Below are 24,297 nucleotides of genomic sequence, written 5' to 3'. Positions count from 1 at the left end.
GGCACGGAACAGCGAGGACACTTCTTTGAAGGTCTGGAGTAGCTGTGTGGCTTGCTCAGGAGGGAGATGAACCAGCACAGGGGTGGCAGTGTTGGTCAGTCCCTCCAGTCTCATGTCCGGCTCCTCCCCGTCCTCGTCATCATCTACTTTCCTGACCAACAGGACTTTTGTTGGAGCTTGGACTGGACGCTCTCTCCACTCCTTCAGGAGGTTGACATGGTACGTCTGCCTGGACTTCTTTTTCTCTGGATGCAGGACCTCGTAGGTGACTGGCCCCATCTTCCGGGTGACAGTGTACAGGCCCTGCCATTTTGCCAAAAGTTTATGGGTGGAGGATGGCAGCACCTTCTGACCAGGCTGGAACTCACGACTGCGGGCTTGGCGGTCGTACCAGGACTTCTGGGCTTTTTGAGCACTTCTCTGCCTCCTCTAAGTACTTAGACAGTCTCTCTCGCATTTCAAGTACAAACTTGACAATGCTCCGGTCACTTTGTCGTGCTGGTGGGCTCTCCCATTGTTTGCGTAGAAGGTCCAATGGCCCCTGAACATCCCAGCCATATAACAGTTCAAATGGAGAAACTCCAGTGGCCTGTGGGACCTCTCGATAGGCAAACAAAACAAAGGGTAGCCAACAGTCCCAATCTTTGCCGGTATCATCCACGAACTTCTGGAGCATCCGCTTCAGTGTCTGGTTAAACTAGTCCATCTGTCTGTGGGTGGTACGGGGTGGTTTTGATGGATGAAATGCCCAGTTGCTGCTGGAAAAGGTGCATTAAACGAAAAGTGAAGTTGGTGCCTTGGTCCGTGAGAATTTCATCAGGTAATCCAACTCTGGAGAACAGTTGAACAAGCGCTCGAAGGACAGCAGGCGCAGTGATGGTTCTCAGCGGAAAAGCCTCTGGAAATCTGGTGGCATAATCCGAGATGATCAGGATGTCCACTGCTGCTCTTCACCAGGGGCCCCACAATGTCCATCGCAATCCTTCGGAAGGGAGTGGAGATAACTGGAAGAGGCTGCAAAAAGGCACGGTCAGACTTGCGCACTGGACATGTTTTCTGACAGGTCGGACATGTAGCGCAATATTTGTGAATGTCAGCATACATGGACGGCCAATAAAATCTAGAACTGACGCGCAAGAATGTTTTGTGGCGACCGAGGTGACCTGACCATGGCACTGTGTGTGCTAAATGCATGACAAGGGTCCTACAGCTAAAGGGAACAACAAGATGTTTACATTCATTTCTAACAATATACAACACCCCATTGTCAATAATAAACTTCTCTTGACCCATACAACCTTTGGTTTCTTTTCCCACCTTAGCAAAAAGACTTTTCAAAGTAATATCATTGCTTTGCAACAAAGAAGCATTTTCAGGCACATCCCACACAAAATAATTACAATTTTCAGGATTTAAAGACCACATTTGTTTTTCAAAGCGTCGCTGACGCCGGGATTTCCTTGTCCTTTGGTGCCTCCCTCACACAGACTACTGTCCAAGTCTGGCAGAGGTTGGACGCTGGCTTCACTTGTGCCCGCGTGAGAACAGGACACGACACATTTCCACAGTCATTATTCCCCACAGAGTCAACATTCCCAGACAACAGGTCCATCAGAAAAGGTAGGTCCCAACCGAGAATAGCATCCACGGGTAGGTTTTCTACTACTCCCACAGTCACAAGATAGGGCTGGTCTGCAACCGTTATGGTAACCTCCACAGTAGGATAAAGGTGGCTATCCCCGTGCACACACAAAATGTCCACTGTCTTGCCATAGTTTATGCTGCTAACTGGCACTGAGCTACGTTTGATAAGGGATGTGAAACTACCAGTGTCCAGTAAAGCAGAAACCTCTTGGCCATTAATTAGCACATTTTTACAGCGTTTAATAGTACTGTCTGTCTCACGAGTGCCCTCCGCCTCTGGTCTTGGAGGATAGCACGCTCCGCTAACTTTAGCTTTACGGACTGGGCAAACCGAGGCTTTGTGCCCAGGTTGTTGGCAGGAAAAACAAATAAACTCCTTACCAGGTCCTCGTTGGTTTGGGGCAGAATTCATGGTACCTGACAGGTCTTGGTTGGTCTCATGTCTGGCGGGCCTTGGTAGAAAAGGTTGAGCTGGTGAGCGCTGGGATGCTGTGGTTAACCGGGCAGAAGATACTCCTTTCCGAGCGTTGAGATACTGCACGGCCAACTTAGCAGCGGTAACTCCATCAGCTGGCTCATGTTCCTTCACCCAGGTCCTCACTTCAAAGGGAAACACCCGCAGAAGCTGCTCCATGATGATCGCTTCACCAATTTCCTCCTTGGAGCGTTCATCCGGTCTTATCCAGCGGCGATAGAGTCCTCTGAGGCGATGATAGGTCTCCGTAGGGCTTTCATCATGCGGCAGAGTGCTGGAGCGAAACTGCTGTCGGTAAGTTTCGGGTGAAATGTTTTGCAAGCAGAGCTACTTTCAGGTCCATGTAACAGTGGGCTCTGTCTTCATCCATAGCGGAGTAGGCCTCCAGTCCCTTTCCAGTTAATAAGGGTACAAGACGACGCGCCCACTCGTCCTGTGGCCACTTCCAGGTTCTAGCTATCCGCTCAAAACGTAGCAGACAATTTTCCATGTCCTCACCACTCTGAAACTGTGGTATTTTCGGCTCATTGTAATGTCTCCATTCTGGTCTCGGCCCGTCCTCAGCTTCCGGTACATGGCGCTGCGGCTCAGCATCATCGATCTCCATGCGGCTTCCATGGAACACCGATCTCTGGCCACCAGGGGTTGGCGACTCATGATGTGCAGGCAGGTTTGGTGCTGGACGAGGTCTTCTAAGAGTCGGCTGCAAAGGGGATGCAGGTTGAGCCCGGCGCTCCACAACAGAAGGAAAAGAGGCTCTCAGTCCCCGGAGTTTGGCCAGCAAACCCTCTTTGCGGCGTTGCTATCCTGCTAGAAAATCTCTCATCAGCGTCACCATGTCCTGACCTGGTTCAGATGGCCCGGGTCTGGAGCTCCTGCCCCCTCTGACTGTCGATCACGGTCTTGTGATCGCAAACCTGTGCGCTTTGGTTGGTGAGAAACTTTCTTCCGACTTGCCATATCCCACTTCTGACACCAAATGTAGCGGGGCTCTCTCTCAAAACAATGGCAAAGTCAGATTTCAAGTGCTCAGGTGGATTTATTGTGCCAAAACCGAAGTGCAAAAATAGCGCAACAGTGCAAAAATATATACAGTGAACAAAAAGGTCCAAAAATCCAAAATACATCAATTTACAGAGTTCCAACTTCAAGTTCAACTTTAACTCGCTCTCTTTCTCTCTCTCTCTCTTTGACTCTCTCTCTCACACTGTTACCTTCACTGTTGTCGGAGACAGACTCACCCCCAGCCAAGAGCGGCTCGCCTTTATTCCCCACTTGCCCCGCCCACTGAGCAAAATAACTAGATAATTCAAATCCCAAATAAACTGACAATAAACTGTTGTGGCCTCTTCCTACAACGTAAGACATCATTAATTATATACACATGTTCAAAATAAAGCAATAGCAATACATAAAATACCCGGTGTCACATGGTCAGCACCACGGCGCGAACAGCGCCCATTTAAACTTCCAGGAAGTCCTGGCTCGGTTTCGACCCAACGCGATGCATCGGCGGAGCGAGGCTTCGTGACAAAACAGGTAAAAACTGGCGTGTATGCTTAGAATTAACTTAATGCGCACAAGTGTGCACCCTTGGCGGATTAGTGACGGAGGAGTGCGGGGAAAAGATGCGTGTGTAGCGTCTGATGCGAATGAATGAAACAGAGGGAAGGCAACATCAGGTGGCGGGTGCGTGCGCGGAGTACGCGAGTGCGAGGCGCGCCGTGGCCAGCGCGGGGAGCAGGGCGGGCGTCGCCGTTGCCAACGCGGCTGGTGCAGAAAAGTTGGAAAAGCTTTTTTGTGGCAAGACGCGGCGCAGCAAATGATCAAGAGATTTGGCTCTAGTAACGTGCTACGCACTGACCGGAAGAAGGAAACAAAATAAACCCGTATGAGGTTTTGGCCAATCACAGAAGACGTGAGATTCTCACTGAGACAAAAGCGCGTGTTCTGCTTCTGTCATTCTGACATGTCTAAGGTCTAAACTCAGGCAATTGACAATTACAGGTTTTGACAAGAAACATGAGTTTCTTCAATGTGGTCATCTCACAGTTTCGGTTGAATGTGATGTGCCGTAGGGCCCCTAGGGCCCGTGCACCATGTGGATTGAGTAAACAAACATGAGTGACAGGTGACATTATTTGGAGAGTTCATAACTTCTACTGATAAACATACCAAAGGATGTTCAGGGACTAGAGGTGAGCAGGGTCTATCAAGCTACTATCGTTTTATCAACGAGTAAAATTTGATGTGAAGCCAGACAAAGTCTTTTGAGGGGGGGGGGGGTCTAGAGAGAGACAAAAAAAATTAAGTCTTTTCAGCTTCAACCTATTTTGAGATGATCCCTTACAGATGTGTCTGAAAACTGATCCATTGTATTTTACGAGGTTACACATAGATGTTGTTAGACCTATTTCAGGTCTTCCCAAGGCCCACTAAAATATGTTTTTTTTTTTTTTAATTCTGATTGTATATTAGTTTCCCCCCCAAAAAGGTCACTTTATTAGTAATGTTTGTAAGCCCATGAATGAGTTGATTACGTATTTGCTCATATAAACATTTGTAAATACAGATTATAAGATAAGCCATCGCTTTAACCTGAATTGTCAGAAGTGTAAAAGCTTAGAATACTGAGGGCAGAGAGACATTGAGACAGGGGCAAGACAGGAGCAGGACGGAGACAGGACAGGGGCAGGACAGGAGTAAAACAGGGGCAGGACAGGACAGGAGCAGGACAGATACAAGACAGGAGCAGGACAAGGGCAGGGACAGGGGCAGAGCAGAGACAGGAGCAGAAACAGAGGACAGCAGTAGGACAGGAGCAGGACAGATGCAAGACAGGAGCAGGACAAGGACAGAGACAGGGGCAGAGCAGAGACAGGAGCAGAAACAGAGGACAGTGGCAGGGCAGGAGCAAGACAGGAGCAGGACATGGGCAGGGACAGGGGCAGAGCAGAGACATGAGCAGAGATAGAGGACTGTGGCAGGACAGGAACAGGGCAGATGCAAGACAGGAGCAGGACAAAGGCAGGGACAGGGCAGAGCAGAGACAGGAGCAGAGACAGAGGACAGGGGCAGGACAAGAGCAAGACAGGAGCAGGACAGAGGCAGAGACAGGTCAAAATCAGAATCAGAAAGGGGTTTATTGCCATTGTCAATGAACAAAATGCCTCCAATCTGTCAGCAAGTCAGTGATCCACCTGCAGGTGGAGTCAGGCACGTTGAGCTGGAAGAGCTTGTCCTGGAGCAGAGCAGGAAGGATGGTGTTAAATGCAGAGCTGAAGTCCACAAACAGGATCCTGGCGTAGGTTCCCGGGGAGTCCAGATGCTGCAGGATGAAGTGGAGTGCCAGGTTGATGGCGTCATCCACAGACCTTTTGGCTCTGTAGGCAAACTGCAGGGGGTCCAGCAGGGAGGAGGTGAAGGACTTGAGGTGGGGAGGACCAGGCGCTCAAATGACTTCATGACTACAGACGTCAGCGCCACAGGTCTGTAGTCATTGAGGCCAGTGATCCGGGGCTTAATCGAGAATAGGAGGTGCAGGAGTTGCTGGGCCAGTTTTCTGTTGTTTGCGGAAGGGGGGGCTCTGGGTTTCTAATTGGTGAGAAGCCGGAGCCCACTCCTCACAGAGGAGTGGGTTGTTGTTGGAGAACTGCCGCTTCAGACGTGTATTGTACTGAGATCTAGCTCTCGACACCTTCCTGCTAAATCCCTACTTTGCATCTTTGTAGGCTCTCTATCACCGGCCCTGTGTGCTGCCTCCTTCCGCTGCCTTAACAGCCTCAGTTTTGGTTTGAACCAAGGTTTATCGTTGTTGAAGGTGACTTTTGTTTGGGTTGGTATAATGCTGTCCTCACAGAATCGAATGTATGACGTATACTCAACCAAACTATCTGTGGGAGCTCTGAAAACATCCTAGTCTGTAATGTCCAAATACGCATGTAGCTCCTCCACTGCCTCATTGGTCCACTTCATAGAAGTCCTCTCTACAGGTTTGGAGAGCTTCAGTCTGTCTGCACGTGGGGGATCAGGTGAACCATGTCGTGGTCTGACGAGCCCAGCGTGGCTCGGGCCACGGCGCGGAAGGCGTTGCCGACTGTTGTGTAACAGTGATCCAGCGTGTTCTGCTCTCTAGTCGGGACTTAATAAAGTGTCTGTACTTTGGTAGTTTGTGGCTGAGTTTTCCCTTGTTAAAATCACCCAGGATATCATAGATCATAGACAGTGCAGACAGGAGCAGAGACTGATCCATAAGGTTTTTATGTAGCCTATTGCTTGTATGGTACCACTTGAGAATCTTTTAGAGAGTTGTGTTATTGTTTTAGGCTATTCCTGTTTTTTTATTTTTTTATTAAAGGCGCAATGGACGATTTTTCGGCGATTTGAGAACGCAGGGGGAAGTGCGCATGCACACTCCCCCGTGCGGATCGATAAGATAAGATAAGATATTCCTTTATTGTCCCACATGGGGAAATTTCATTGGTGCAACGCAGGTAGATACAGAGGTAGATACAGAAGAACAGATCACTTATAGGAAGTCTGAAAAACACTTTCAGTAGAAGATCTCCTATAAATAAATAAAAACTCCCATAGACAAATAAATAAATAAATACCATTGCATGTGATCCCGACAGTAATTGCACCTGAATATGTGTCACGACAGCACATAGATTGCACATGAATTTCACAGTAATTGCACATGAATTGCACATGAATTCCAACAGCAATTGCACATACGACAGAATTGCACATCAGTATTAGGTTAGGTCAGTATTGCGAGTGTTCAGAACTAACAGTTTTTGTTATAAAGTCTGACAGCAGCAGGAAGGAAAGACCTACGGAACCTTTCCTTCACACATCGAGGGTGGATCAGTCTCTCACTGAAGCTGCTCTCCAGAGCGGAAAGAGTGTCCTGCAGGGGGTGACACTCATGGTCCAGCATAGATGTGAATCTAGCCAGGACCCTCCTGTCCCCCACCTCCTGCACCGCAGTCTATGTGGCCCCGTCTGCCAATGCTGAAGATGCTTGTGGAGCACTGCCCTCCTGCACTTGTAGGCTGCAAACACAGCATCCACAGGCTCTCTTCCTCATCTCTGGTGACTTTAACCACGCTTCTCCCTCTTCTGTTCTACCAACATACACCCAGTATGTTACCTGCCCCACCAGAGAGAATAGAACATTGGACTTGTTTTTTGCCAATACCAAAGAGGCTTATTCTTCTTCCCCCCTCCCTCCCCTGGGCAGCTCGGACCACAACCTTGTACATCTGAGGCCTGTGTATGAACCCATCGTGCGCAGGCAGCCTGTGGTGTGAGGATGTGGTCTGCTGAGAGCGAGGAGGCTCTGAGGGACTGCTTCAGCACCACTGTCTGGACTGAGCTTTATGACCCACATGGGGAGGACATCAACACGATCACAGAGTGCATCACGGACTACATCAACTTCTGTTTTGAGAACATTGTTCCCTCCCGGACGGTGCGGCGTTTTCCAAACAACAAGCCATGGATTAACCGTGAACTGAAGGCTCTGTTGAAGGAGAAGAAGAGAGCCTTCAGGTCAGGGAACAAGGAGGAGCTGAGGACTGTGCAGAAGGAGCTGAGGAGGAAGATCAGGCAGGCTGAGGCCGGCTACAAGAGGAGGATGGAGGAGCAGCTGCAGCAAAAGAACATTCAGAGAGTGTGGAGGAGCCTGAAAACCATCTCGGGCTTCAAAATCCCCCCTGCCCAGACAGAGGGGGATCTACAGTGGGTGAATGATTTAAATGCTCACTTCTTGAGGTTTGATCGGTCACCCGCCCCTCCCCCTGCACAGCTGCATGCTCCCTCTTCCACCGCTGGACAATGCCCTGCATCTGTTCCTCTTCGCTTATCTGCCCCGGACCATCAGCTCCCCACTTCGCCTGGACTCACCCATCCCCCCAGCACACAGTCCCCCGCCAACCACTGACTGTCACAGCAGCACAGGTGAGGAGTGAGCTGAAGAGGATTAAAGTGAGGAAGACAGCAGGACCTGATGGCATCAGCCCCAGGCTTCTTAAGTCCTGCGCAGATGAACTGTGTGGAGTTATGGAGCATGTCTTCAACATGAGCCTGAAGCTGAGAGTGGTACCACAGGTCTGGAAGACCTCCTGTCTGGTACCTGTGCCTAAGACACCGCGCCCCAAAGACCTCAACAGCTTCAGGCCAGTGGCTCTCACGTCCCACCTGATGAAGACACTGGAGCGGCTAGTCCTGGACCACCTCCGCTCCACCGTGAGCTCAGCCATGGACCCGCTGCAGTTTGCATATCAGTCTGGCATCGGAGTGGAGGACGCCGTCATCTCCCTGCTGCACCGCTCTCTCTCTCACCTGGAAAAGCCTGGCAGCTCTGTGAGGATTCTGTTCTTCGATCTTTCCAGCGCCTTCAACACCATCCAGCCGCTGCTCCTGAGGGACAAGCTGGAGACGGCTGGTGTGGAGTATGACCTGGCAGAGTGGATCCTGGACTACCTCACAGACCGACCCCAGTTTGTGAGAGCCCGGAACTGTGTGTCTGACACTCGGACCTGCAGTGTGGGGGCGCCCCAGGGCACTGTCCTCGCGCCCTTTCTCTTCACCCTTTACACTGCAGACTTCAGACATGACACGGACAGCTGTGTCCTGCAGAAGTTCTCTGACGACTCTGCCATCATCGGACTCATCACGGACGACGATGACGCGGAGTACAGAGGACTGGCGCAGGACTTTGTGGACTGGTGTCAGCGGAACCACCTCCTCATCAACGCGGGGAAGACCAAGGAGATGGTGGTGGATTTCCGCAGACGCCACTCCACTGCCCCCTCACCAGTGAACATCCAGGGACGGGACATTGAGAGAGTGGACTCATAACACAGACGCACTGTACAGGAGGAGCAAGAGTCGGCTCTACCTCCTGAGGAGACTCAGGTCTTTTGGAGTGACAGGGCCACTCCTGAAGACCTTCTACGACTCTGTGGTGGCATCGGCTCTCCTGTATGGTGTGGCCTGCTGGAGCAGCAGCATCACAGAGAGAGAGAGGAAGAGGCACTCGTGCGTTTGTTTATTAGTGCAACGGAGCGCATCGCATCTCTCGTCTCCCGTAGATTTCTCTCCACTTCTGTATCAGCTCAAACTGTCTTTCTCCGTCTTCATTTTGCCCCGTACACTGAGGGAACTATATTATGATAGATCCATGCGCTTAGGCACGCGGAAACGTGAGGACGAGCCTGACGCGGATGCAGGTGAGCGGTAGGTGCGTTTTATGATTGATACGTGGCAGGACAAATGATTTATCCACGCCACGAGGAAACATGATAAAAAAAATTGCTGAAAAAAATCGTCCATTACACCTTTAAGATTTTTTTTTTAAACATTTTTAGTTTATGAACAAACATGTAAAAACAAACAAAACTAGACCAGAGTGAAACTGTCAGAAATAAATCAAAGGGCATCCTTCAAATCAATAAAAACGAATGCACGTAAACAAAAAGTCCCACTTTGCCCACAGTCTGTCAAATTTGTCCTTTTTCAAATTGAGTCCAAATTATATTTTTTTCCATTTACGATCAATCCAGTCCTTAATAGTCGGTGTGAAACTTGGCTGCCACATCCTCTCCAACAGTCAGCATTTCCCTGTGAGTAATGAGCACTTTGACATGGCGTTATAAAAAAACGAGACACATTCTTCCAACAGAATTCCCTCCAAATATGTGATACCGTGGTTCTCCAATGAGATGTACATTATGTTCCCACCCTTCATCAGCCAGAACAAAAATGTCCCTCTCTTTCACATTTACCCTTAATGTAATCAGGAGAGTGGCTGCCCAGATAATTAAACTGTAGTATTGTGACAACTGGACATTCTGGTTGCCCGAAAGAAAAGGACACCGCACACCACTGGTATAAAGCATGCATGTATGTAAATTATGTAAATATTGAATTCTTAACACGCATGGTGAAATTTGGCTTGTTGCTGATGAATACCGCATGATCATTCTTGAGTGAAATATACTTTTTTGCCTTTGTCTCCTTTAACCTTTGCAGTCTAAATAATGCGCTCCTACACAAAAAAACGCATTATCAGGCCTTGAGACTGATCAGCTTCTGGTCTTTTTTGGCCTAGAAAGTGTGCTCTCTCTGTAGTAATGGGGGGACTGCATTAAAAATAACATGGCTTTTTCGGCCGCGCGCCGCGGCTCTGCAGACACTCCCTTAATTTAAACCTGGGTCAGTCCATTTTTCAGCCTTATTGATATGAAAAATGTACATAATGTAAAACTTGTATTTTCAAAAAAAATAGTATATGAGTAAACTACAGCAGTTTAAAATGTTTTCTTATTCATCTAGAGTGTCTCACCTTAATATAAGCATGGGATTTCGTGGTAGTATAAGACTCGCGGTAGAGCGCATTAGAATCCACTAGGGTTGCAACTAAATGCTACTTTAGCAGTCGACCGGTGGTGAGCAATTACTTTTTCTGATAGATAAGTAAAACAATGATTTGGTAACACTTAATAATAGCCACACTTATTCCTGCCAAGCATAGTTTATTAAGAATGATTCAATTTTAGCAATAACTTAACTAATAGTCTTTGATCATGCTTTATTATAAAGTGGTACCAATTATTTATATCTTGAATATGGTGACTGAAACCTTCTAGATCTAGATCTTCAAATATTTATGAAAAAAATGTATTATTGATAAAAAAGCTAAGATGTTTATTGTATGAAACAAGTTAATCAATGAATTTCTACTAATTGATAATTTAAATAATACTAATAATCATATTTAGTAATTAATAATTGTTACCTGGACTATACAAAAAGAAAAAAGAGGACACAGGAAGCAGTTACATTTAGAGTTTTGTTGAAAGATTTTGTCTGTAAGTATGTTGAGCATGACCTGGAATCTCACAGTCACAGACCTTTTGCTATCTCGAAAGATTGATTGAAAAAATAATTGATCTATTAATAATATAATGATTAACTACAGATATGATAAGATAATACAGAATAAGTTTATGTAGAATCTATGTAAAAACAAACAAAACAAAAACTCTCAGAATCCTACCTTAAAGCAGTACACTTACCAGCAGTACTGTTCCCTGCGGACACACACACCCAGACAGGGGCTCTCTGCACTGGACCTGGGCACCCTGCTGCTGCGGCTGCTGCTGCTGCTGCTGCCCTGATGGTGGGTCCAGGCTGGAGCAGGTCAGCAGGCAGGAGCGGGGAGAGTACACCAGCGCCCCGGGACACTGGGTCACCTCCTCACACACCTCCTTGGAGCATTTCAACGCACCCAGCTCACACACACTGCACAAAGAATTAAAGAATGATACTGTGAGAGACTTATGTCGCTAGGCATTAGTTCATGTTCATGTTCTTATTTAAAAAAAAATAGCCGCAGGCAGCCTCCATAAGGAACTGTCAACAATCTTAGAGAAAAAAACTATAACCCTCTTTTCTCCAATATGAATAAAGATCTTGAAAAATGGACTCTGATTCCATACTTGAGTTTAAGTAAAACATTGTGTTTTGCTTTGTTTTTTGATTTCTCTCTCTATTCTGAATTCTCACAATTTCCACCCCCAACTGGCTGTTTGATGAAACGATCTCAAGATTTGTATGGCAAGGCAGAAAAAAACTCAAATCTGATTCAAATTACTCTAATTTAACTCAAATCAGAGTGTTCCTGTACTGGTGTGATCCAGAATATTAACTTCAATGGAAAAATATTGAGGGTGATGTTATGTCGGGGGTTCCTGCAAAGTTGAGACATTTGAAGGAAGTCCAAAATCCATGGGTAAAATCTGTTCTTACAACATGGCAGGAGCTAATCAAAACATGCAAACTAAACGAAGATGTAAACATTTTAAACTGGTTGGATTATGACCAAGGTTTTGTAGCAAATAGTACTGACCTGAGATTCAAGGCCTGGATTACAAAAAGTATTAACATTTTTCACCAGATTGTAAAAGATGATCACATGAAAAGCTTTGATATGAATAAGAATCCTTTGACTTGGAGAAACAGGACTTACATAAGTATTTACAATGTAGTGTATTCTATCCAATGCAGTGAAGAAAGTTGCAAAGATACGGTACATAGGTCAGACAAAACAACAACTACACAAGAGGCTTTATCATCACAGAGGCCAAGCTAATTCAGGATTACAGCGTGCCGTGCATCTTCATCTTAAAGCCACAAAACACTCTTTTTAAAGACAGTGAAGTGAAGATAAGCAAGGAGAAGAGATGGTTTGAAAGAAGAGTTAGTGAAGCATTTTTTGTTAAAGAAGAGAATCCCTATTTAAACAGAAATGGAGGTTTAAAGTTCAACTTACTGGTCATATACAATAATGTTTTGAAGCCATGGGGCAGTAGAAGTCCTGGTCATTCAGATTCTAATCGGGTACTGATCAGGGAAGAAGGAGCTAATATCATTAGGTTCCGCCCAGTGTCTACTCAGAGTAAGATAAATATCTGAGTTCTCAGACTATATCCGCAGATTGAGAATGACTCTTAGATGAGAATCAAAATGTATTGTTTTTCCTCACTGAATCTTTTTCTACGACTGATTAAAGTAATAAAACTGATCAACTGGTCAGATTTTCATACTATTTAATGAAGAAATCAAAAAGTTCTGCAGTGACTGAGTTGCTTTGTGGTAAAAAAAATACCACGGGACAACACGCGGGTTAATTTATCTGACAAAATAAAACAATTGCATGCGCCGTAGTTTTGTGTTAAAGAGATGTAATGAAATCAACCTATCCTGAATCAGTACACAGAACAATAGAGTAATTTCATCAAACCTCTCATACCACCAGCCCACTCTATAGTCCACACACCAAAGGAGGGAGCCATAGTGTTATCAAGGTATAAATATAATCATAATTTAAGCTGTGTGCGACGATAAAGGCAACCCCTTTGCAACCACGGGGTACAAGCCACCGTTTTTTGTTCAGAATGGCAAGAAGGACGTCTGTGCCAGATTTTATTCATCTACGTCAAAGATTAATTTTTTTCCACCCCATTCAGAATGCTTGTAAAACCAAAACCCATGTAAAGAAATGACAATATTTTTCAGCTTGCCATGGTAACATGCTTTTAGATCAGGGGTGTCAAACATCCGGCCCGCCGAACATTTCAAATTCATAATTTATTTAAAAAAAAAAAAAATATATATATATTTTTTTTTTTTTTGTTCATAGAACCGTAGTTACATCCATAACCATTTTTATTGCTAAAACTACACGTCCCACAATGCCAATGGTGGCCGCCCCTCCCCCGTGCGGCTCCTCACTGCCGTGTGTACTGCCGAGGGAGAAGTGCTGAGGGAAGTAAGACCCGCGTTTGGGGCACTTTACAGCACTTACGTGCCTCAGAGCAGAGGTCTGAGCGAGGAAAGAGACGTCTGGTTTGGGATACACATGGAAGAAAGAAAGGAGACGGTTCTCTTTCAACATTCGTTTCACACATGGGAACAGCTCTCTACGCTGGTCCCCAGTCTCAGACTGGCTAGGAGACGCGATGCACGCGACGCAGAGGAGGCAGAGCCTATTCCACCTGCTTATATAGCGTGAGGAGGCGTCACCACTTTTCAACTCTTCTCGCTCCGAGAAGCCTTCCCTCAGACGGTGAGTGGTTAATGTTAGCTAAACTGTTCATGGGGAGAGCTAATCACTCTGCCGCCGAACGCTAATATATTACCGCTTCGCTGTCGTGAGTTTCTTGGTAGGCTTGTCCCCAAACAACCACTATTTCTCTCACTCGCTCTTATTTTATTCCAGAGCGCGGTACGGACTTCTTCTCACCATGGATAAGAAAGTACAGACGAGCGCTTGCACATGTGGTAATAAGATTTCCGGGGCAGAAAGTCACCCTGTCTGTGCTTCGTGCCTTGGGTCGCAACATGCCCAGGACGCGTGAGCATCCCCGGCGTCGTGTGAACACTGTGCTCACCTCTCCCAGAAAATCCGCCGTCGAAGACTTGCGCGCCAAACTCCCCCATCACAGGAGCAGCCGGAGAAGTTTTCCCGGGGACACTCCATCCCCGCGGGACCTTCTTGGGGTGATCAGCTTTACTCCTTGGATCCGCTTTTTGATCCGGAGGAGCTGGAGGCCGACCTCAGGGCCGAGCTGCACAGCCCGCAAGATGATCTCTCTGACTCCGGTGGTGAGCTCATCAGCCTCTCTTCAGATGAGGTTGAGGCGGATGTGGAGCAATTCACATTAACACAGGCCGTAAGACCTGATGTAACCGCCTCCGGCAGTGACAGGGCGCAATCCCCATCTGCCACTCAGGACCTGGTTTGCAGGAGGGCAGCTGAAAAGCTGGGTTTAAAGTGGCCGGAAGCACCCGTAGCAGTCGCAAGATCTCGCTACGAGGGCAGAAGGCTATCGGCGGCCAAAACCTCTGCGAAGCAGCTTCTGCCACCTTTCCCAGAGTGCCTCGAGGAAGCCACCCGGTCCTGGAGCAATCCTCTCACTGCCAAAGCCCCCGTCCAGGGAGGGGCTTCGCTAGACTGGGATGGCATGGAGGATAAGGGCTTTACCCACCTTCCCCCCATAGAACCTCTGGTGGCATCTCACCTGCACCCCACGGTCTATGACGACCGTGGGGGGTCCGGCTCTCCCCTCCAAAGCGGATTGTTTCCAAACGACACTTACGGAGAAAAGCTACAGAGCTGTAGCTACTACAGTGAGAGCCCTGAATGCGTCCTCCATGCTTCTTGCCTACCAGGCTAAGCTGCAGGACGAGATGACCGACTCACTGGACCCAGAGGTGTTGGACGAGCTGTGCGTGGTCACTGACCTCTGCCTCCGCCTACACCGCTGCGCAGTCCAGGCAAGCAGCCGAGCTATGGGGATGATGGTGACACAGGAGAGGGCCAGGTGGCTCAACCTCTCCAGCCTCTCCCATAGGGAAAAGACTCAGCTCCTGGACGTCCCTGTAGACCCCAATGGCCTGTTCGGGCGAAGAGAAAAAGCGAGAGGGCGAGGCTCTACAGGCGTGTCTTACCAGGAAAGAGCCCTCCTCCTCCGCCATGAGACCGAGACAGGCGTTTTCGAACCCGCATATGACCAGACCGGCATATCGCATCCCTAAAGGCCAGCTGCAACCTCAGGCTGAAGGTGACAAGCCACCGGAGCCTAAAGGTGCCTGGGCCAAAAAGCCATTTGCCCCCAAGGTGACGCCAGGAACTGTGGATATTGATCAAATTATTGTCATGTCTGTGTCCTATTTATTATGAGTCAAGACGATCTTGCTGCATATGGGTCACAATGAACTATTCTGTGTATTTTAACTATTCTGTGTATTTTCTGATCATCTGTGGACTAGTCTAAACAATCTTAGAGCGGACGTCATAGTGAAGGTCAGGCCCTTTTTATCAGACCCAAGCAACAGCGATATAAAACACAGCTAAATCTTGTGAAGAGTCGAATCTCAGCTGCAAGACGAACAACATGCCGCTGTTTTGCCTGTTTTTCCATGTTTTCATCAAATAAAGAACTTGAGAACGATCTTCGCCTCGGCAGTCTGTATAGACTAAACTTCGACAGAATTGGTGGAGGATGCGGGTCTCTCATCGTGCTTGGAAAGGAAACATCTGAATTTTGCTCTAAACGATTCCCTTCTGGATGTCGGCTGACGACGCATAGCGTCCAGTAACGGTTCAGCTGGGAATGATGGGAGAAAAAGGACACCGAGCCGAGAGAGAGACAAGAGGAGTCAATTGCCAGTTTATTTTTGACCTACCATTGTGACTGGGACATTCAACAAAAGTAAGGCAGAAACCTCTTGTATTTATTACGAAAATCTGCACTTTGAAAATGCTAAATTGTTGAAGTTTGCCAAAACTTGATCTAAATTTTCCACATTGCACAAGTATGAATTTAGTGAATGTTAGCTCATTAGTTTAGACAATCAGTTGGACTGATTTAAAGAGGAGTTGGACTCCAAAACACGTTGGACATGTAAAAGTACGTACAATCAGTTGGACTGATTTAAAAGGGAGTTGGACTACGGAAAAAATAAAAAAAAATTATATAAAACGTGGAACTAAGAAAGTTATTACTTGGCTTAAAGCACTCTACTGACAAGATTAACTACCCTCTGTGGCTAGGTGAAATTTGTATTTATTTAATTCATTTTATTTTTTCAAGTTTGTATTCTATTTACATTTTTAAATTTAAATTTTAATCTTTAATTTTAAATTTCAATTTCAAAAATATATATTTGTCCCTAAACTTATTTTATTTCGTTATTATTGTTATAATTATTGTTCAAATTATTTATTTGTTTTGTTTGATTTTGAAATACCACTGACTGCCACACTTTTTTTTATTATCAAATAATAGTAATAATCAAAAATTAAAAATTAAGATATAGATAAATTAATTAATTATTACATTTTTGAAGGATCTCGAAAACACAATCTGTGCAAATGAACAAATCCCAAAGGAAGCAAAAAAGCAAACTACACAAATGAAAAACCTCTTCCAAAAATATGCAGAGAAAAGATTGATTAATCATGGTGATGAAGCAGTGGCTCCCACAGAACAACAATGGAATTGTATTCATGAATATCATCAATCTAAGGTCCTGCATTACAAAACACATAAAATTTGGACAGTGAAAGGAAAAACTGTTGACAAAAAGAAACTGAAAGAACATGAAGAAAAATTATCCTTTTCAGTGAAACTACATACAATGGCAAAAGACATTTTAATCAGAAGAGAGAGACTATTTTTATATTTCAATATTCAGGTGAAACCAGAAGAGCATCAAACAATCAGAAAAAACAAAATTAAACAGAAAAACAGAGCCGATAAGCGCATCCCTTTTGGAGTGAATAACAAAGATGAAGACTCTAGAACAGAGGAAGAGAGCGAGCAGACTGGGGTACAAGGTCGATGTCACAGCTATAGTGCCCCCCCACCTCTGGCCAAAGGAGAACTGCAGTGCCCCTCCTCTGAAAACAAACATCATAGCGCATATGCACAACTGGCGAAAGAACTGAAGAAAATGATGACAGACAAGGAACAAGAAAAAACAGTTCCCCACACTTCTACTCCAGCGGTTCCTCCCCCGCAGTGCTCATCCATGGATTCATCTATGATAAAAGATACAATCAGAACCATACCACAGCTGCCAACGAAACATGCTCTAGTCTCGGGTATTCTGACTATGGTCCCGTCAGAACCCACTCAAGAACAAAGACAGATGCAGAATTTGAAGGAACAGGTGTTAGCTCTGACAACATTGGTTTCCAGCCAAAATCACATCTCCAAATTCATGCTCGAGCAAACAGTGGCTCAAAAAGAACAACTTGCCACCAATGCATGGTCCCCACCTGGGTTGGCTTCGGACACAGATGAAGAAAGAAGATTACAACGACTACTGGAAGAAAAGGAACGGGAAGTGGCGGCTGATCTACGCAGGAAACAAAAATAAAAAAACTTGGACAAAAGGGGGAACCAGTCACAGTCCTAGGAACTGGGCTAATAGAAGCTGAAAGTAAGAAGCAAGTACAGCAGAAACTCCACATTCAAAGAGGAGTGGAACAACAGAAGAAAACGGGTTCAGACCCATTTGTGTCAACACCAAATCAATATGTGGTGGGAGCATTCACAGGAATGGTGGATGAGCATGGCTACGATAACGCTATCTTGAGTGGAGAACTTCACCCGCTCCCCGTCCACAAGGGTCCCAAGGAGGAAGAGGATGAATTTTCTAGCAATGAAGAGGCTCCTCCACTCATTGCACCTCTCCGAATGACTGCAGTAACGAAGAAGTGTACCAACCATTCGCACTGAAAGATCTAGAAGGGCTGATGTTAAAACTGCCCGAACTGACACAAGGTGCGCCGGCCTTCCTCAGAGCATTGACCACGAATACAGCGGGAGAAACACTTTGCTGGGGAGATGTGTCTGCAATTCTTATAAGAGCCACAGATGAGAATACGGCGGCCAGGATCCGTTCTGAAGTATCCAAACAGATTCATGCTCCAGTTAGAGCATCCACATCATTTGCCACCATAAAGCCTCAGTTAACTCAGGTACTTAAAGGAATGTATCCCACCTGCCTTCCTGACGCACTGTTGGCTCTGGAAATGAAAAATGGTGAAGACTACTTTATATATAAGCAAAGAGCTAAAGCACCATGATGCAACTGGAGAGCCCATACAACCTGGTACTGGCAACACTCTCATGTTCTTTTCGACTCTGGTGAAAGGACTACCCAAATGTGTCCAGGATCATTTGGCTGATGTTGTTGGTCTTTACTCAAAGACAGAAAAAGAGTTTGATGCCAACTGCCAACATCACATTGCTAAGTACCTGAAGGAAAAAAAGGGACGAAATGAGGATATGGAAAAAATGAAAATGGCAAAGATCAAATTTCAACTCAAAAAGCTCCAAGAAGAGGTGAATGATAAAAAGAAGCAAAATAAGTCTGCCAAAGTAATGGCTGTGGCAACAGAAGATAATCCAGTGTCAGACAGTGCCCAACAGCTTGCTATGGCGGTTAAAATGGTCCTGGGACAAGTACAACCCACTATGACACAACCACAGGCCGTCCCATCCACCACAGGACCAAAGAACAACACACCTGCTTCAGAAATCATCTACAATCAAGGACGTGAACGTAATACATTCTCTCATGGAAGAGGACAAAACAGGTTCAGCGTGACTCCTGATCAATGCTTAAACTGCTTTGGAACTGGACATTGGGTTTGAGACTGCCCCATAGGGCAGACACAAAGAGGTCAACACCAAATGGCCCCAAACCAACCTGGCCAATTTCAAAGACCTCAAATGATGAATATGAGCCAACACATGTCAAGCCTGAATCATCTACCACCACCCTTGCCCCTTGTGGTTATTATACCACATCTTTGGGCCTTGGGCTGGCACTGTTTCTGTTTTTCACCAATATTATTGTTATTGCCTGTGTATTGATTATGATTGGATTCTGTGCTGTCTTAGATCACGTATAGAACGCTTGATTGCATCTGCTCTTACTAGACAACCTGCTCATCTTTTGACCCTGATTACACACGCTATTACTCAAACACAAATCTAACTCTGATAGTGACAAGACTCCTATACTTTTTCCAGGATCTGACTAATCTGATTACTACATCCCAACATGTGTTTACACTAACTGGGGATGCTCCTTGTCCCACATCAATTTTTACTAAATGAGTTATTTTAAGGATTTGCTTGATTATATAATCATTTGATTTTTAAACATTTAATATGTTTTTGGGAGGTTACGTTCCGTTATTTTGTGAGGTTGCGTCTGGCGCCTCTTTAGTGTGATCACATGTGAATGTGATCAAAAGGGGGAATTGTGGATATTGATCAAATTATTGTCATGTCTGTGTCCTATTTATCATGAGTCAAGACGATCTTGCTGCATATGGGTCACAATGAACTATTCTGTGTATTTTATTTATTTATTTATTTATTTGTCTATGGGAGTTTTTTATTTATTTATAGGAGATCTTCTACTGAAAGTGTTTTTCAGACTTCCTATAAGTGATCTGTTCTTCTGTATCTACCTCTGTATCAACCTGCGTTGCACCAATGAAATTTCCCCATGTGGGACAATAAAGGAATATCTTATCTTATCTTTTGCCTGTTTTTCCATGTTTTCATCAAATAAAGAGCTTGAGAACGATCTTCGCCTCTCGCAGTCTGTATAGACTAAACTTCGACAGAACCCATCAGGGCCAGCCTGCCACTTACGGGGCAAAGAAAAAGAAACGGGCTACCTGAAAAGGCCACTGGAGGGAAACGGACCGGGCCGGACGTCTCTTCCCTCACAAAAGCCCAGTTCAGTGTTCAAACATGTTCCACACCCGTGAAGAGACAGTTGGAGACTCACGTTACGCTCCACGACACTCACGGACTAAAAAGAAGGAGGATCCTGCAGAGAGCTCGGTGGAGCCGCAGCAGCACTTTTACACAAACCAGCTTTGTTCAATAAAAATGTGTTTTTGCAAAGAAACAAAAGTGTGTTCCTTTGTGCACCCAGGGCTCAGGCCGAGGACACAAACACCCATGTTGCAAAACATAAGAAATGTGAACACAAACACAAGAATATTGAACATTCCCATGTTGCAAAACATAAAACATACAAGAACACTGAAAACACAGGTTCAGTCGTTGCAAGGCCCGCTGTGTCCAATAGAGGGAGCCATTGCTCCACTAATGAAACAGCAGGTGCTTGTCCCGGCTCAGCCGGTCCAAGCGGATGTGCGCGGCCGTTGGCACAACACATCTCACAGTGGCACGGCTGCGGCGCATCCAAATGGATTCTGAAAACTGTAAACAAGGGTTACAGACTTCAGTTTGCATCTGTCCCTCCCAGGTTCAACGGGGTTCTGCCTTCACAACCACGGGAGAAAGAGGCTCTTTTCCTACAGAAGGAAAGGAGCTCTAAAAACAAGGGTGCAATAAGATTAGTGCCTGCAGAGCTACGTCAGACAAGTTTCTATCCAAGATACTTCCTGGTCCCCAAGAAAGAGGGGGGGGGTTGCGTCCCATACTGGATCTACGTGCTCTGAACAAATACATGAGAACGTACACGTTCAGAATGCTGACACACACAACGTTGCTACGCTTCGCGCGTCAAGGCGATTGGTTCGTGTCCATAGATCTGAAAGACGCATACTTTCACATCCCGATTTACCCTCCTCACAGGAAATATCTGAGATTTGCCTTCCAGGGAGTGGCCTACGAATACATGGTCCTCCCGTTCGGCCTCTCCCTAAGCCCACGGGTCTTTGTGAAATGTACAGAGGCTGCAATAGCACCGCTCAGACAGAAGGGGTTGCGCTTGGCCACTTACATAGACGACTGGTTGCTCGCAGCGCAGTCGCTTCATCAACTCAAAGAACACACAGAGTTGCTCCTGTCACATTTGACTTCTTTGGGTTTCACAATAAACTGGGAAAAGAGTGTCCTGGTCCTGTCTCAGTGCATCAAGTTCATAGGTCTGGGCCTGAACTCGATCACGTACAGAGCCCAACTGTCGGCGGACAGAGTAGAAGCTTTAACCGCTTGTCTGGCCACTTTCTGCCGAGGCGGTCTGATGGCATCTGCCTTGATGGTGATTCCACTGAGTCATCTTCATATGAGGCCGTTTCAAAAGTGGGTTGCAGCGCTTCATCTCGACCCTGCGCGTCACGCACACAGGCTCGTCCTGGTAACAGCGGCGTGCACGCGCGCTTTACATCCATGGAAAGAGCGGGGCTCTCTGTCCACAGGCGTTCCAATGGGAACAGTCATGGCACGAAAAGTTATTACCACAGACGCTTCTCTGCGCGGCTGGGGAGCCACGCACAAAGGCAGATCAGTCAGTGGAATATGGAGTTTAAGAATGCGCTTATGTCACATAAACTATCTGGAACTCCGTGCAGTGTGGCTTGCCCTGCACCATTTTCGACCCTTCATAAGGGCACAACATGTTTTGGTCAGGACGGACAACACCACTGTGGTGGCGTATATCAACAAGCAGGGGGGGCTGCGCTCCCAACAGCTACACATGTTGACGCACAGTCTGATATTGTGGGCGGACTCTCACCTGTTATCGCTGAGAGCCACACATGTTCCGGGGATCATGAATCTGGGGGCGGATCTGCTGTCCCGGGGCATCCCCCGTTACAAAGACTGGAAGCTTCACAGCAGGATTGTGAACCAGATATGGGAGAGATTCGGCAGAGCAGAGGTGGACCTTTTTGCGTTACAAGAGGACACACAGTGCCACCTGTTTTACTCTCTGACGGGTCAAAGCGCACCGTTGGGCCTGGACGCATTGGCACACGTCCTCCTGTACGCGTTTCCCCCATTAGAAATGATCACTGCTACTCTCTTCAGGGTCCGGGAGAGGAGGCACTTACTCCTCCTCTTGGCCCCCCACTGGCCTGCGATGCACTGGATGGCGGACATATTCCAGCTATTATCTGGTCACCCGTGGCCTCTGCCTCGGTGCAGGGACCTGGTGTCGCAAGCACGCGGGGAGATCTTCCACGCTCACCTGGAGCGTCTTGCTTTATGGGTCTGGCCCCTGAGAGGTTAAATCTATCCTCTGCGGGCCTCCCGGACAACGTCATTAATCAAACGCGTGCGTTTGAGGAGTGATGTGTGAAAAAGGGCTGTGTTGCTCTTCAGAGCTCCGTGCCCATCATTTTGACGTTCCTCCAGAGTTTGCTGGAAAAAGGTCTGGCTTTCTCCACCATCAAAGTGTACTTGGCCGCTATTTCGGCGTGTCACATTGGTTTTGGGGATAAGACGGCTGGCCAGCATCCCCTTATCTGTTCATTAGTAAGTAAGTAAGTAAGTAAATTTTATTTCTATAGCACCTTTCACAGACAGAAGTCACAAAGTGCTTCACAAAACACAGAATAAAACGATACAAACACAAAAAATTTACAGTGAGCAATACATATACAACAATATACAGTAAAATCAGCCGCTAAAACAAATGCAATTAAAAGGCTTGACTAAATAAAAAGGTTTTAAGCTGACCCTTAAAAGCAATAACTGAGTCCAGTGACTGTAGGGAGAGCGGAAGATCCTTCCAGAGTTTGGGGGCAACTGCCTGGAAGGATCGGTCTCCTCTGGTCCGAAAACGGGTGCGAGGAACCAACAACAGTTTCTGGTCCAAGGACCTTAGTGAGCGAGAGGGAGCGTACGGTTTTATCAGATCGATAATGTACGATGGGACCTGACCAATTAAAGCTCTAAAAGTTAAAACAAGAATTTTAAACTGTATCCGGTAGGAGACCGGCAGCCAGTGAAGGGCTTTAAGAATGGGTGAAATGTGGGCCCTTCTATTTGTGCGGGTTAAGATCCTCGCTGCAGAGTTCTGGACCAGCTGCAGATGAGAGAGCTCCTTCTTGTTAAGACAGGAAAACAAGCTATTACAATAGTCTAAACGTGAAGACACAAATGCATGAATTATAAGTTCCAGATCATTTTTGAGACACCATTTTCCTGGGCTTAGAGATTTTCCTCAACTGAAAGAAACAGTTCCTCGTCAACAGCTTGGAGTGGTGCTCTAAAGACATGTCTTTGTCAAGGACAACACCCAAGTTTCTAAGACTTGGTTTAGCAGTCTGGCCTAAAACACCCAAGTACTGGTTTATCCCTGGAATGGCATCATCAGGGGCAATAATCAGAGTTTCTGTTTTGTCAGCATTTAGCTGCAAGGAGTTTTTGCTCAGCCATTGTTTTATTTGCACTAAACAACTGACCAAGGAGTTCAGCTTCTGGATCTCAGAAGGTTTAAAAGAGCAATAGAGCTGAATATCGTCAGCGAACAGGTGATAGGACACATCACTAAACTCTTTAATGATCATTCCCAGGGGAATTATATATAGCAGAAATAGGACGGGACCCAAAACGGAGCCCTGAGGAAATCCACACAACAGATCAGCTGAGTCAGACATTATTTGGTTTGCGGCGACACTAAAGCTCCGACCGGATAAATATGAGGAAAACCAATGAAGAACTGACCCCAATAGTCCAATCAGGTCCCTCAATCTGTTTAACAGGATATGATGGTCGACAGTGTCAAAGGCTGCAGACAGATCCAACAGAACTAAAACCGTGCATTTTCCAGAATCAGCAGACATCATAATGTCACTGGACACTTTTAGCAATGCGGTTTCCGTAGAATGATGTTTGCGGAAACCAGATTGAAAAGAGTTGTGAATGTTAGACTGATCAAGGAAATCTGACAATTGTTCAGAGACCACCTTCTCTAGGATTTTGGACATGAACGGGAGCTTTGAAATAGGTCTGAAACTTTTGGGGTCTGTCGGGTCCAAGTTTGTTTTTTTCAGTAAAGGCTCAACTATGGCATGTTTAAATGGACCAGAAAACACACCGGTAGAAAGAGAGAGATTTACCATTTTGGTAACCCAGGGGCCAATAACATCAAACACTTTGAGGAAGAGCCTGCAGGGAAGGGCATCTGATGAACAAGAGGAGGGTTTCATCTTGGTCACCAGAGCTGAGATGTCTTCTAAAGTGACAGGCTTAAAAGAAGACCAGTTTTGGGAAACAGGCTCCACAGAAACAGGTTTATCACACAAAAGGGGTGGTATTTGGTCTTTGATCATCTTGACCTTATCAATAAAGAACCTGAGGAATTCATTGCTG

The 24,297-nt window shown here is 46.2% G+C and overlaps 1 protein-coding gene across 1 annotated transcript in view; it reads right to left on the bottom strand.

The window, feature by feature from the left end:
* Positions 1 to 24,297, bottom strand: part of sspo (SCO-spondin) — a 391,282-nt gene that overhangs the window by 255,363 nt on the left and 111,622 nt on the right. The window contains exon 18 of the mRNA XM_072450444.1: positions 11,206 to 11,431. Coding sequence (XP_072306545.1) covers positions 11,206 to 11,431 — 226 coding nt within the window. The remainder of the gene's footprint in view (positions 1 to 11,205; positions 11,432 to 24,297) is intronic.

Source organism: Eucyclogobius newberryi, unplaced genomic scaffold (genome assembly GCF_026437365.1).
Source record: "Eucyclogobius newberryi isolate DKJ021-1_F unplaced genomic scaffold, fEucNew1.0.hap1 SCAF_18, whole genome shotgun sequence".
NCBI classification, from domain to species: Eukaryota; Metazoa; Chordata; class Actinopteri; order Gobiiformes; family Gobiidae; genus Eucyclogobius; species Eucyclogobius newberryi.
Note: the sequence above shows the minus strand (reverse complement) of the source record. Positions and strands in the feature narration are given on the sequence as shown.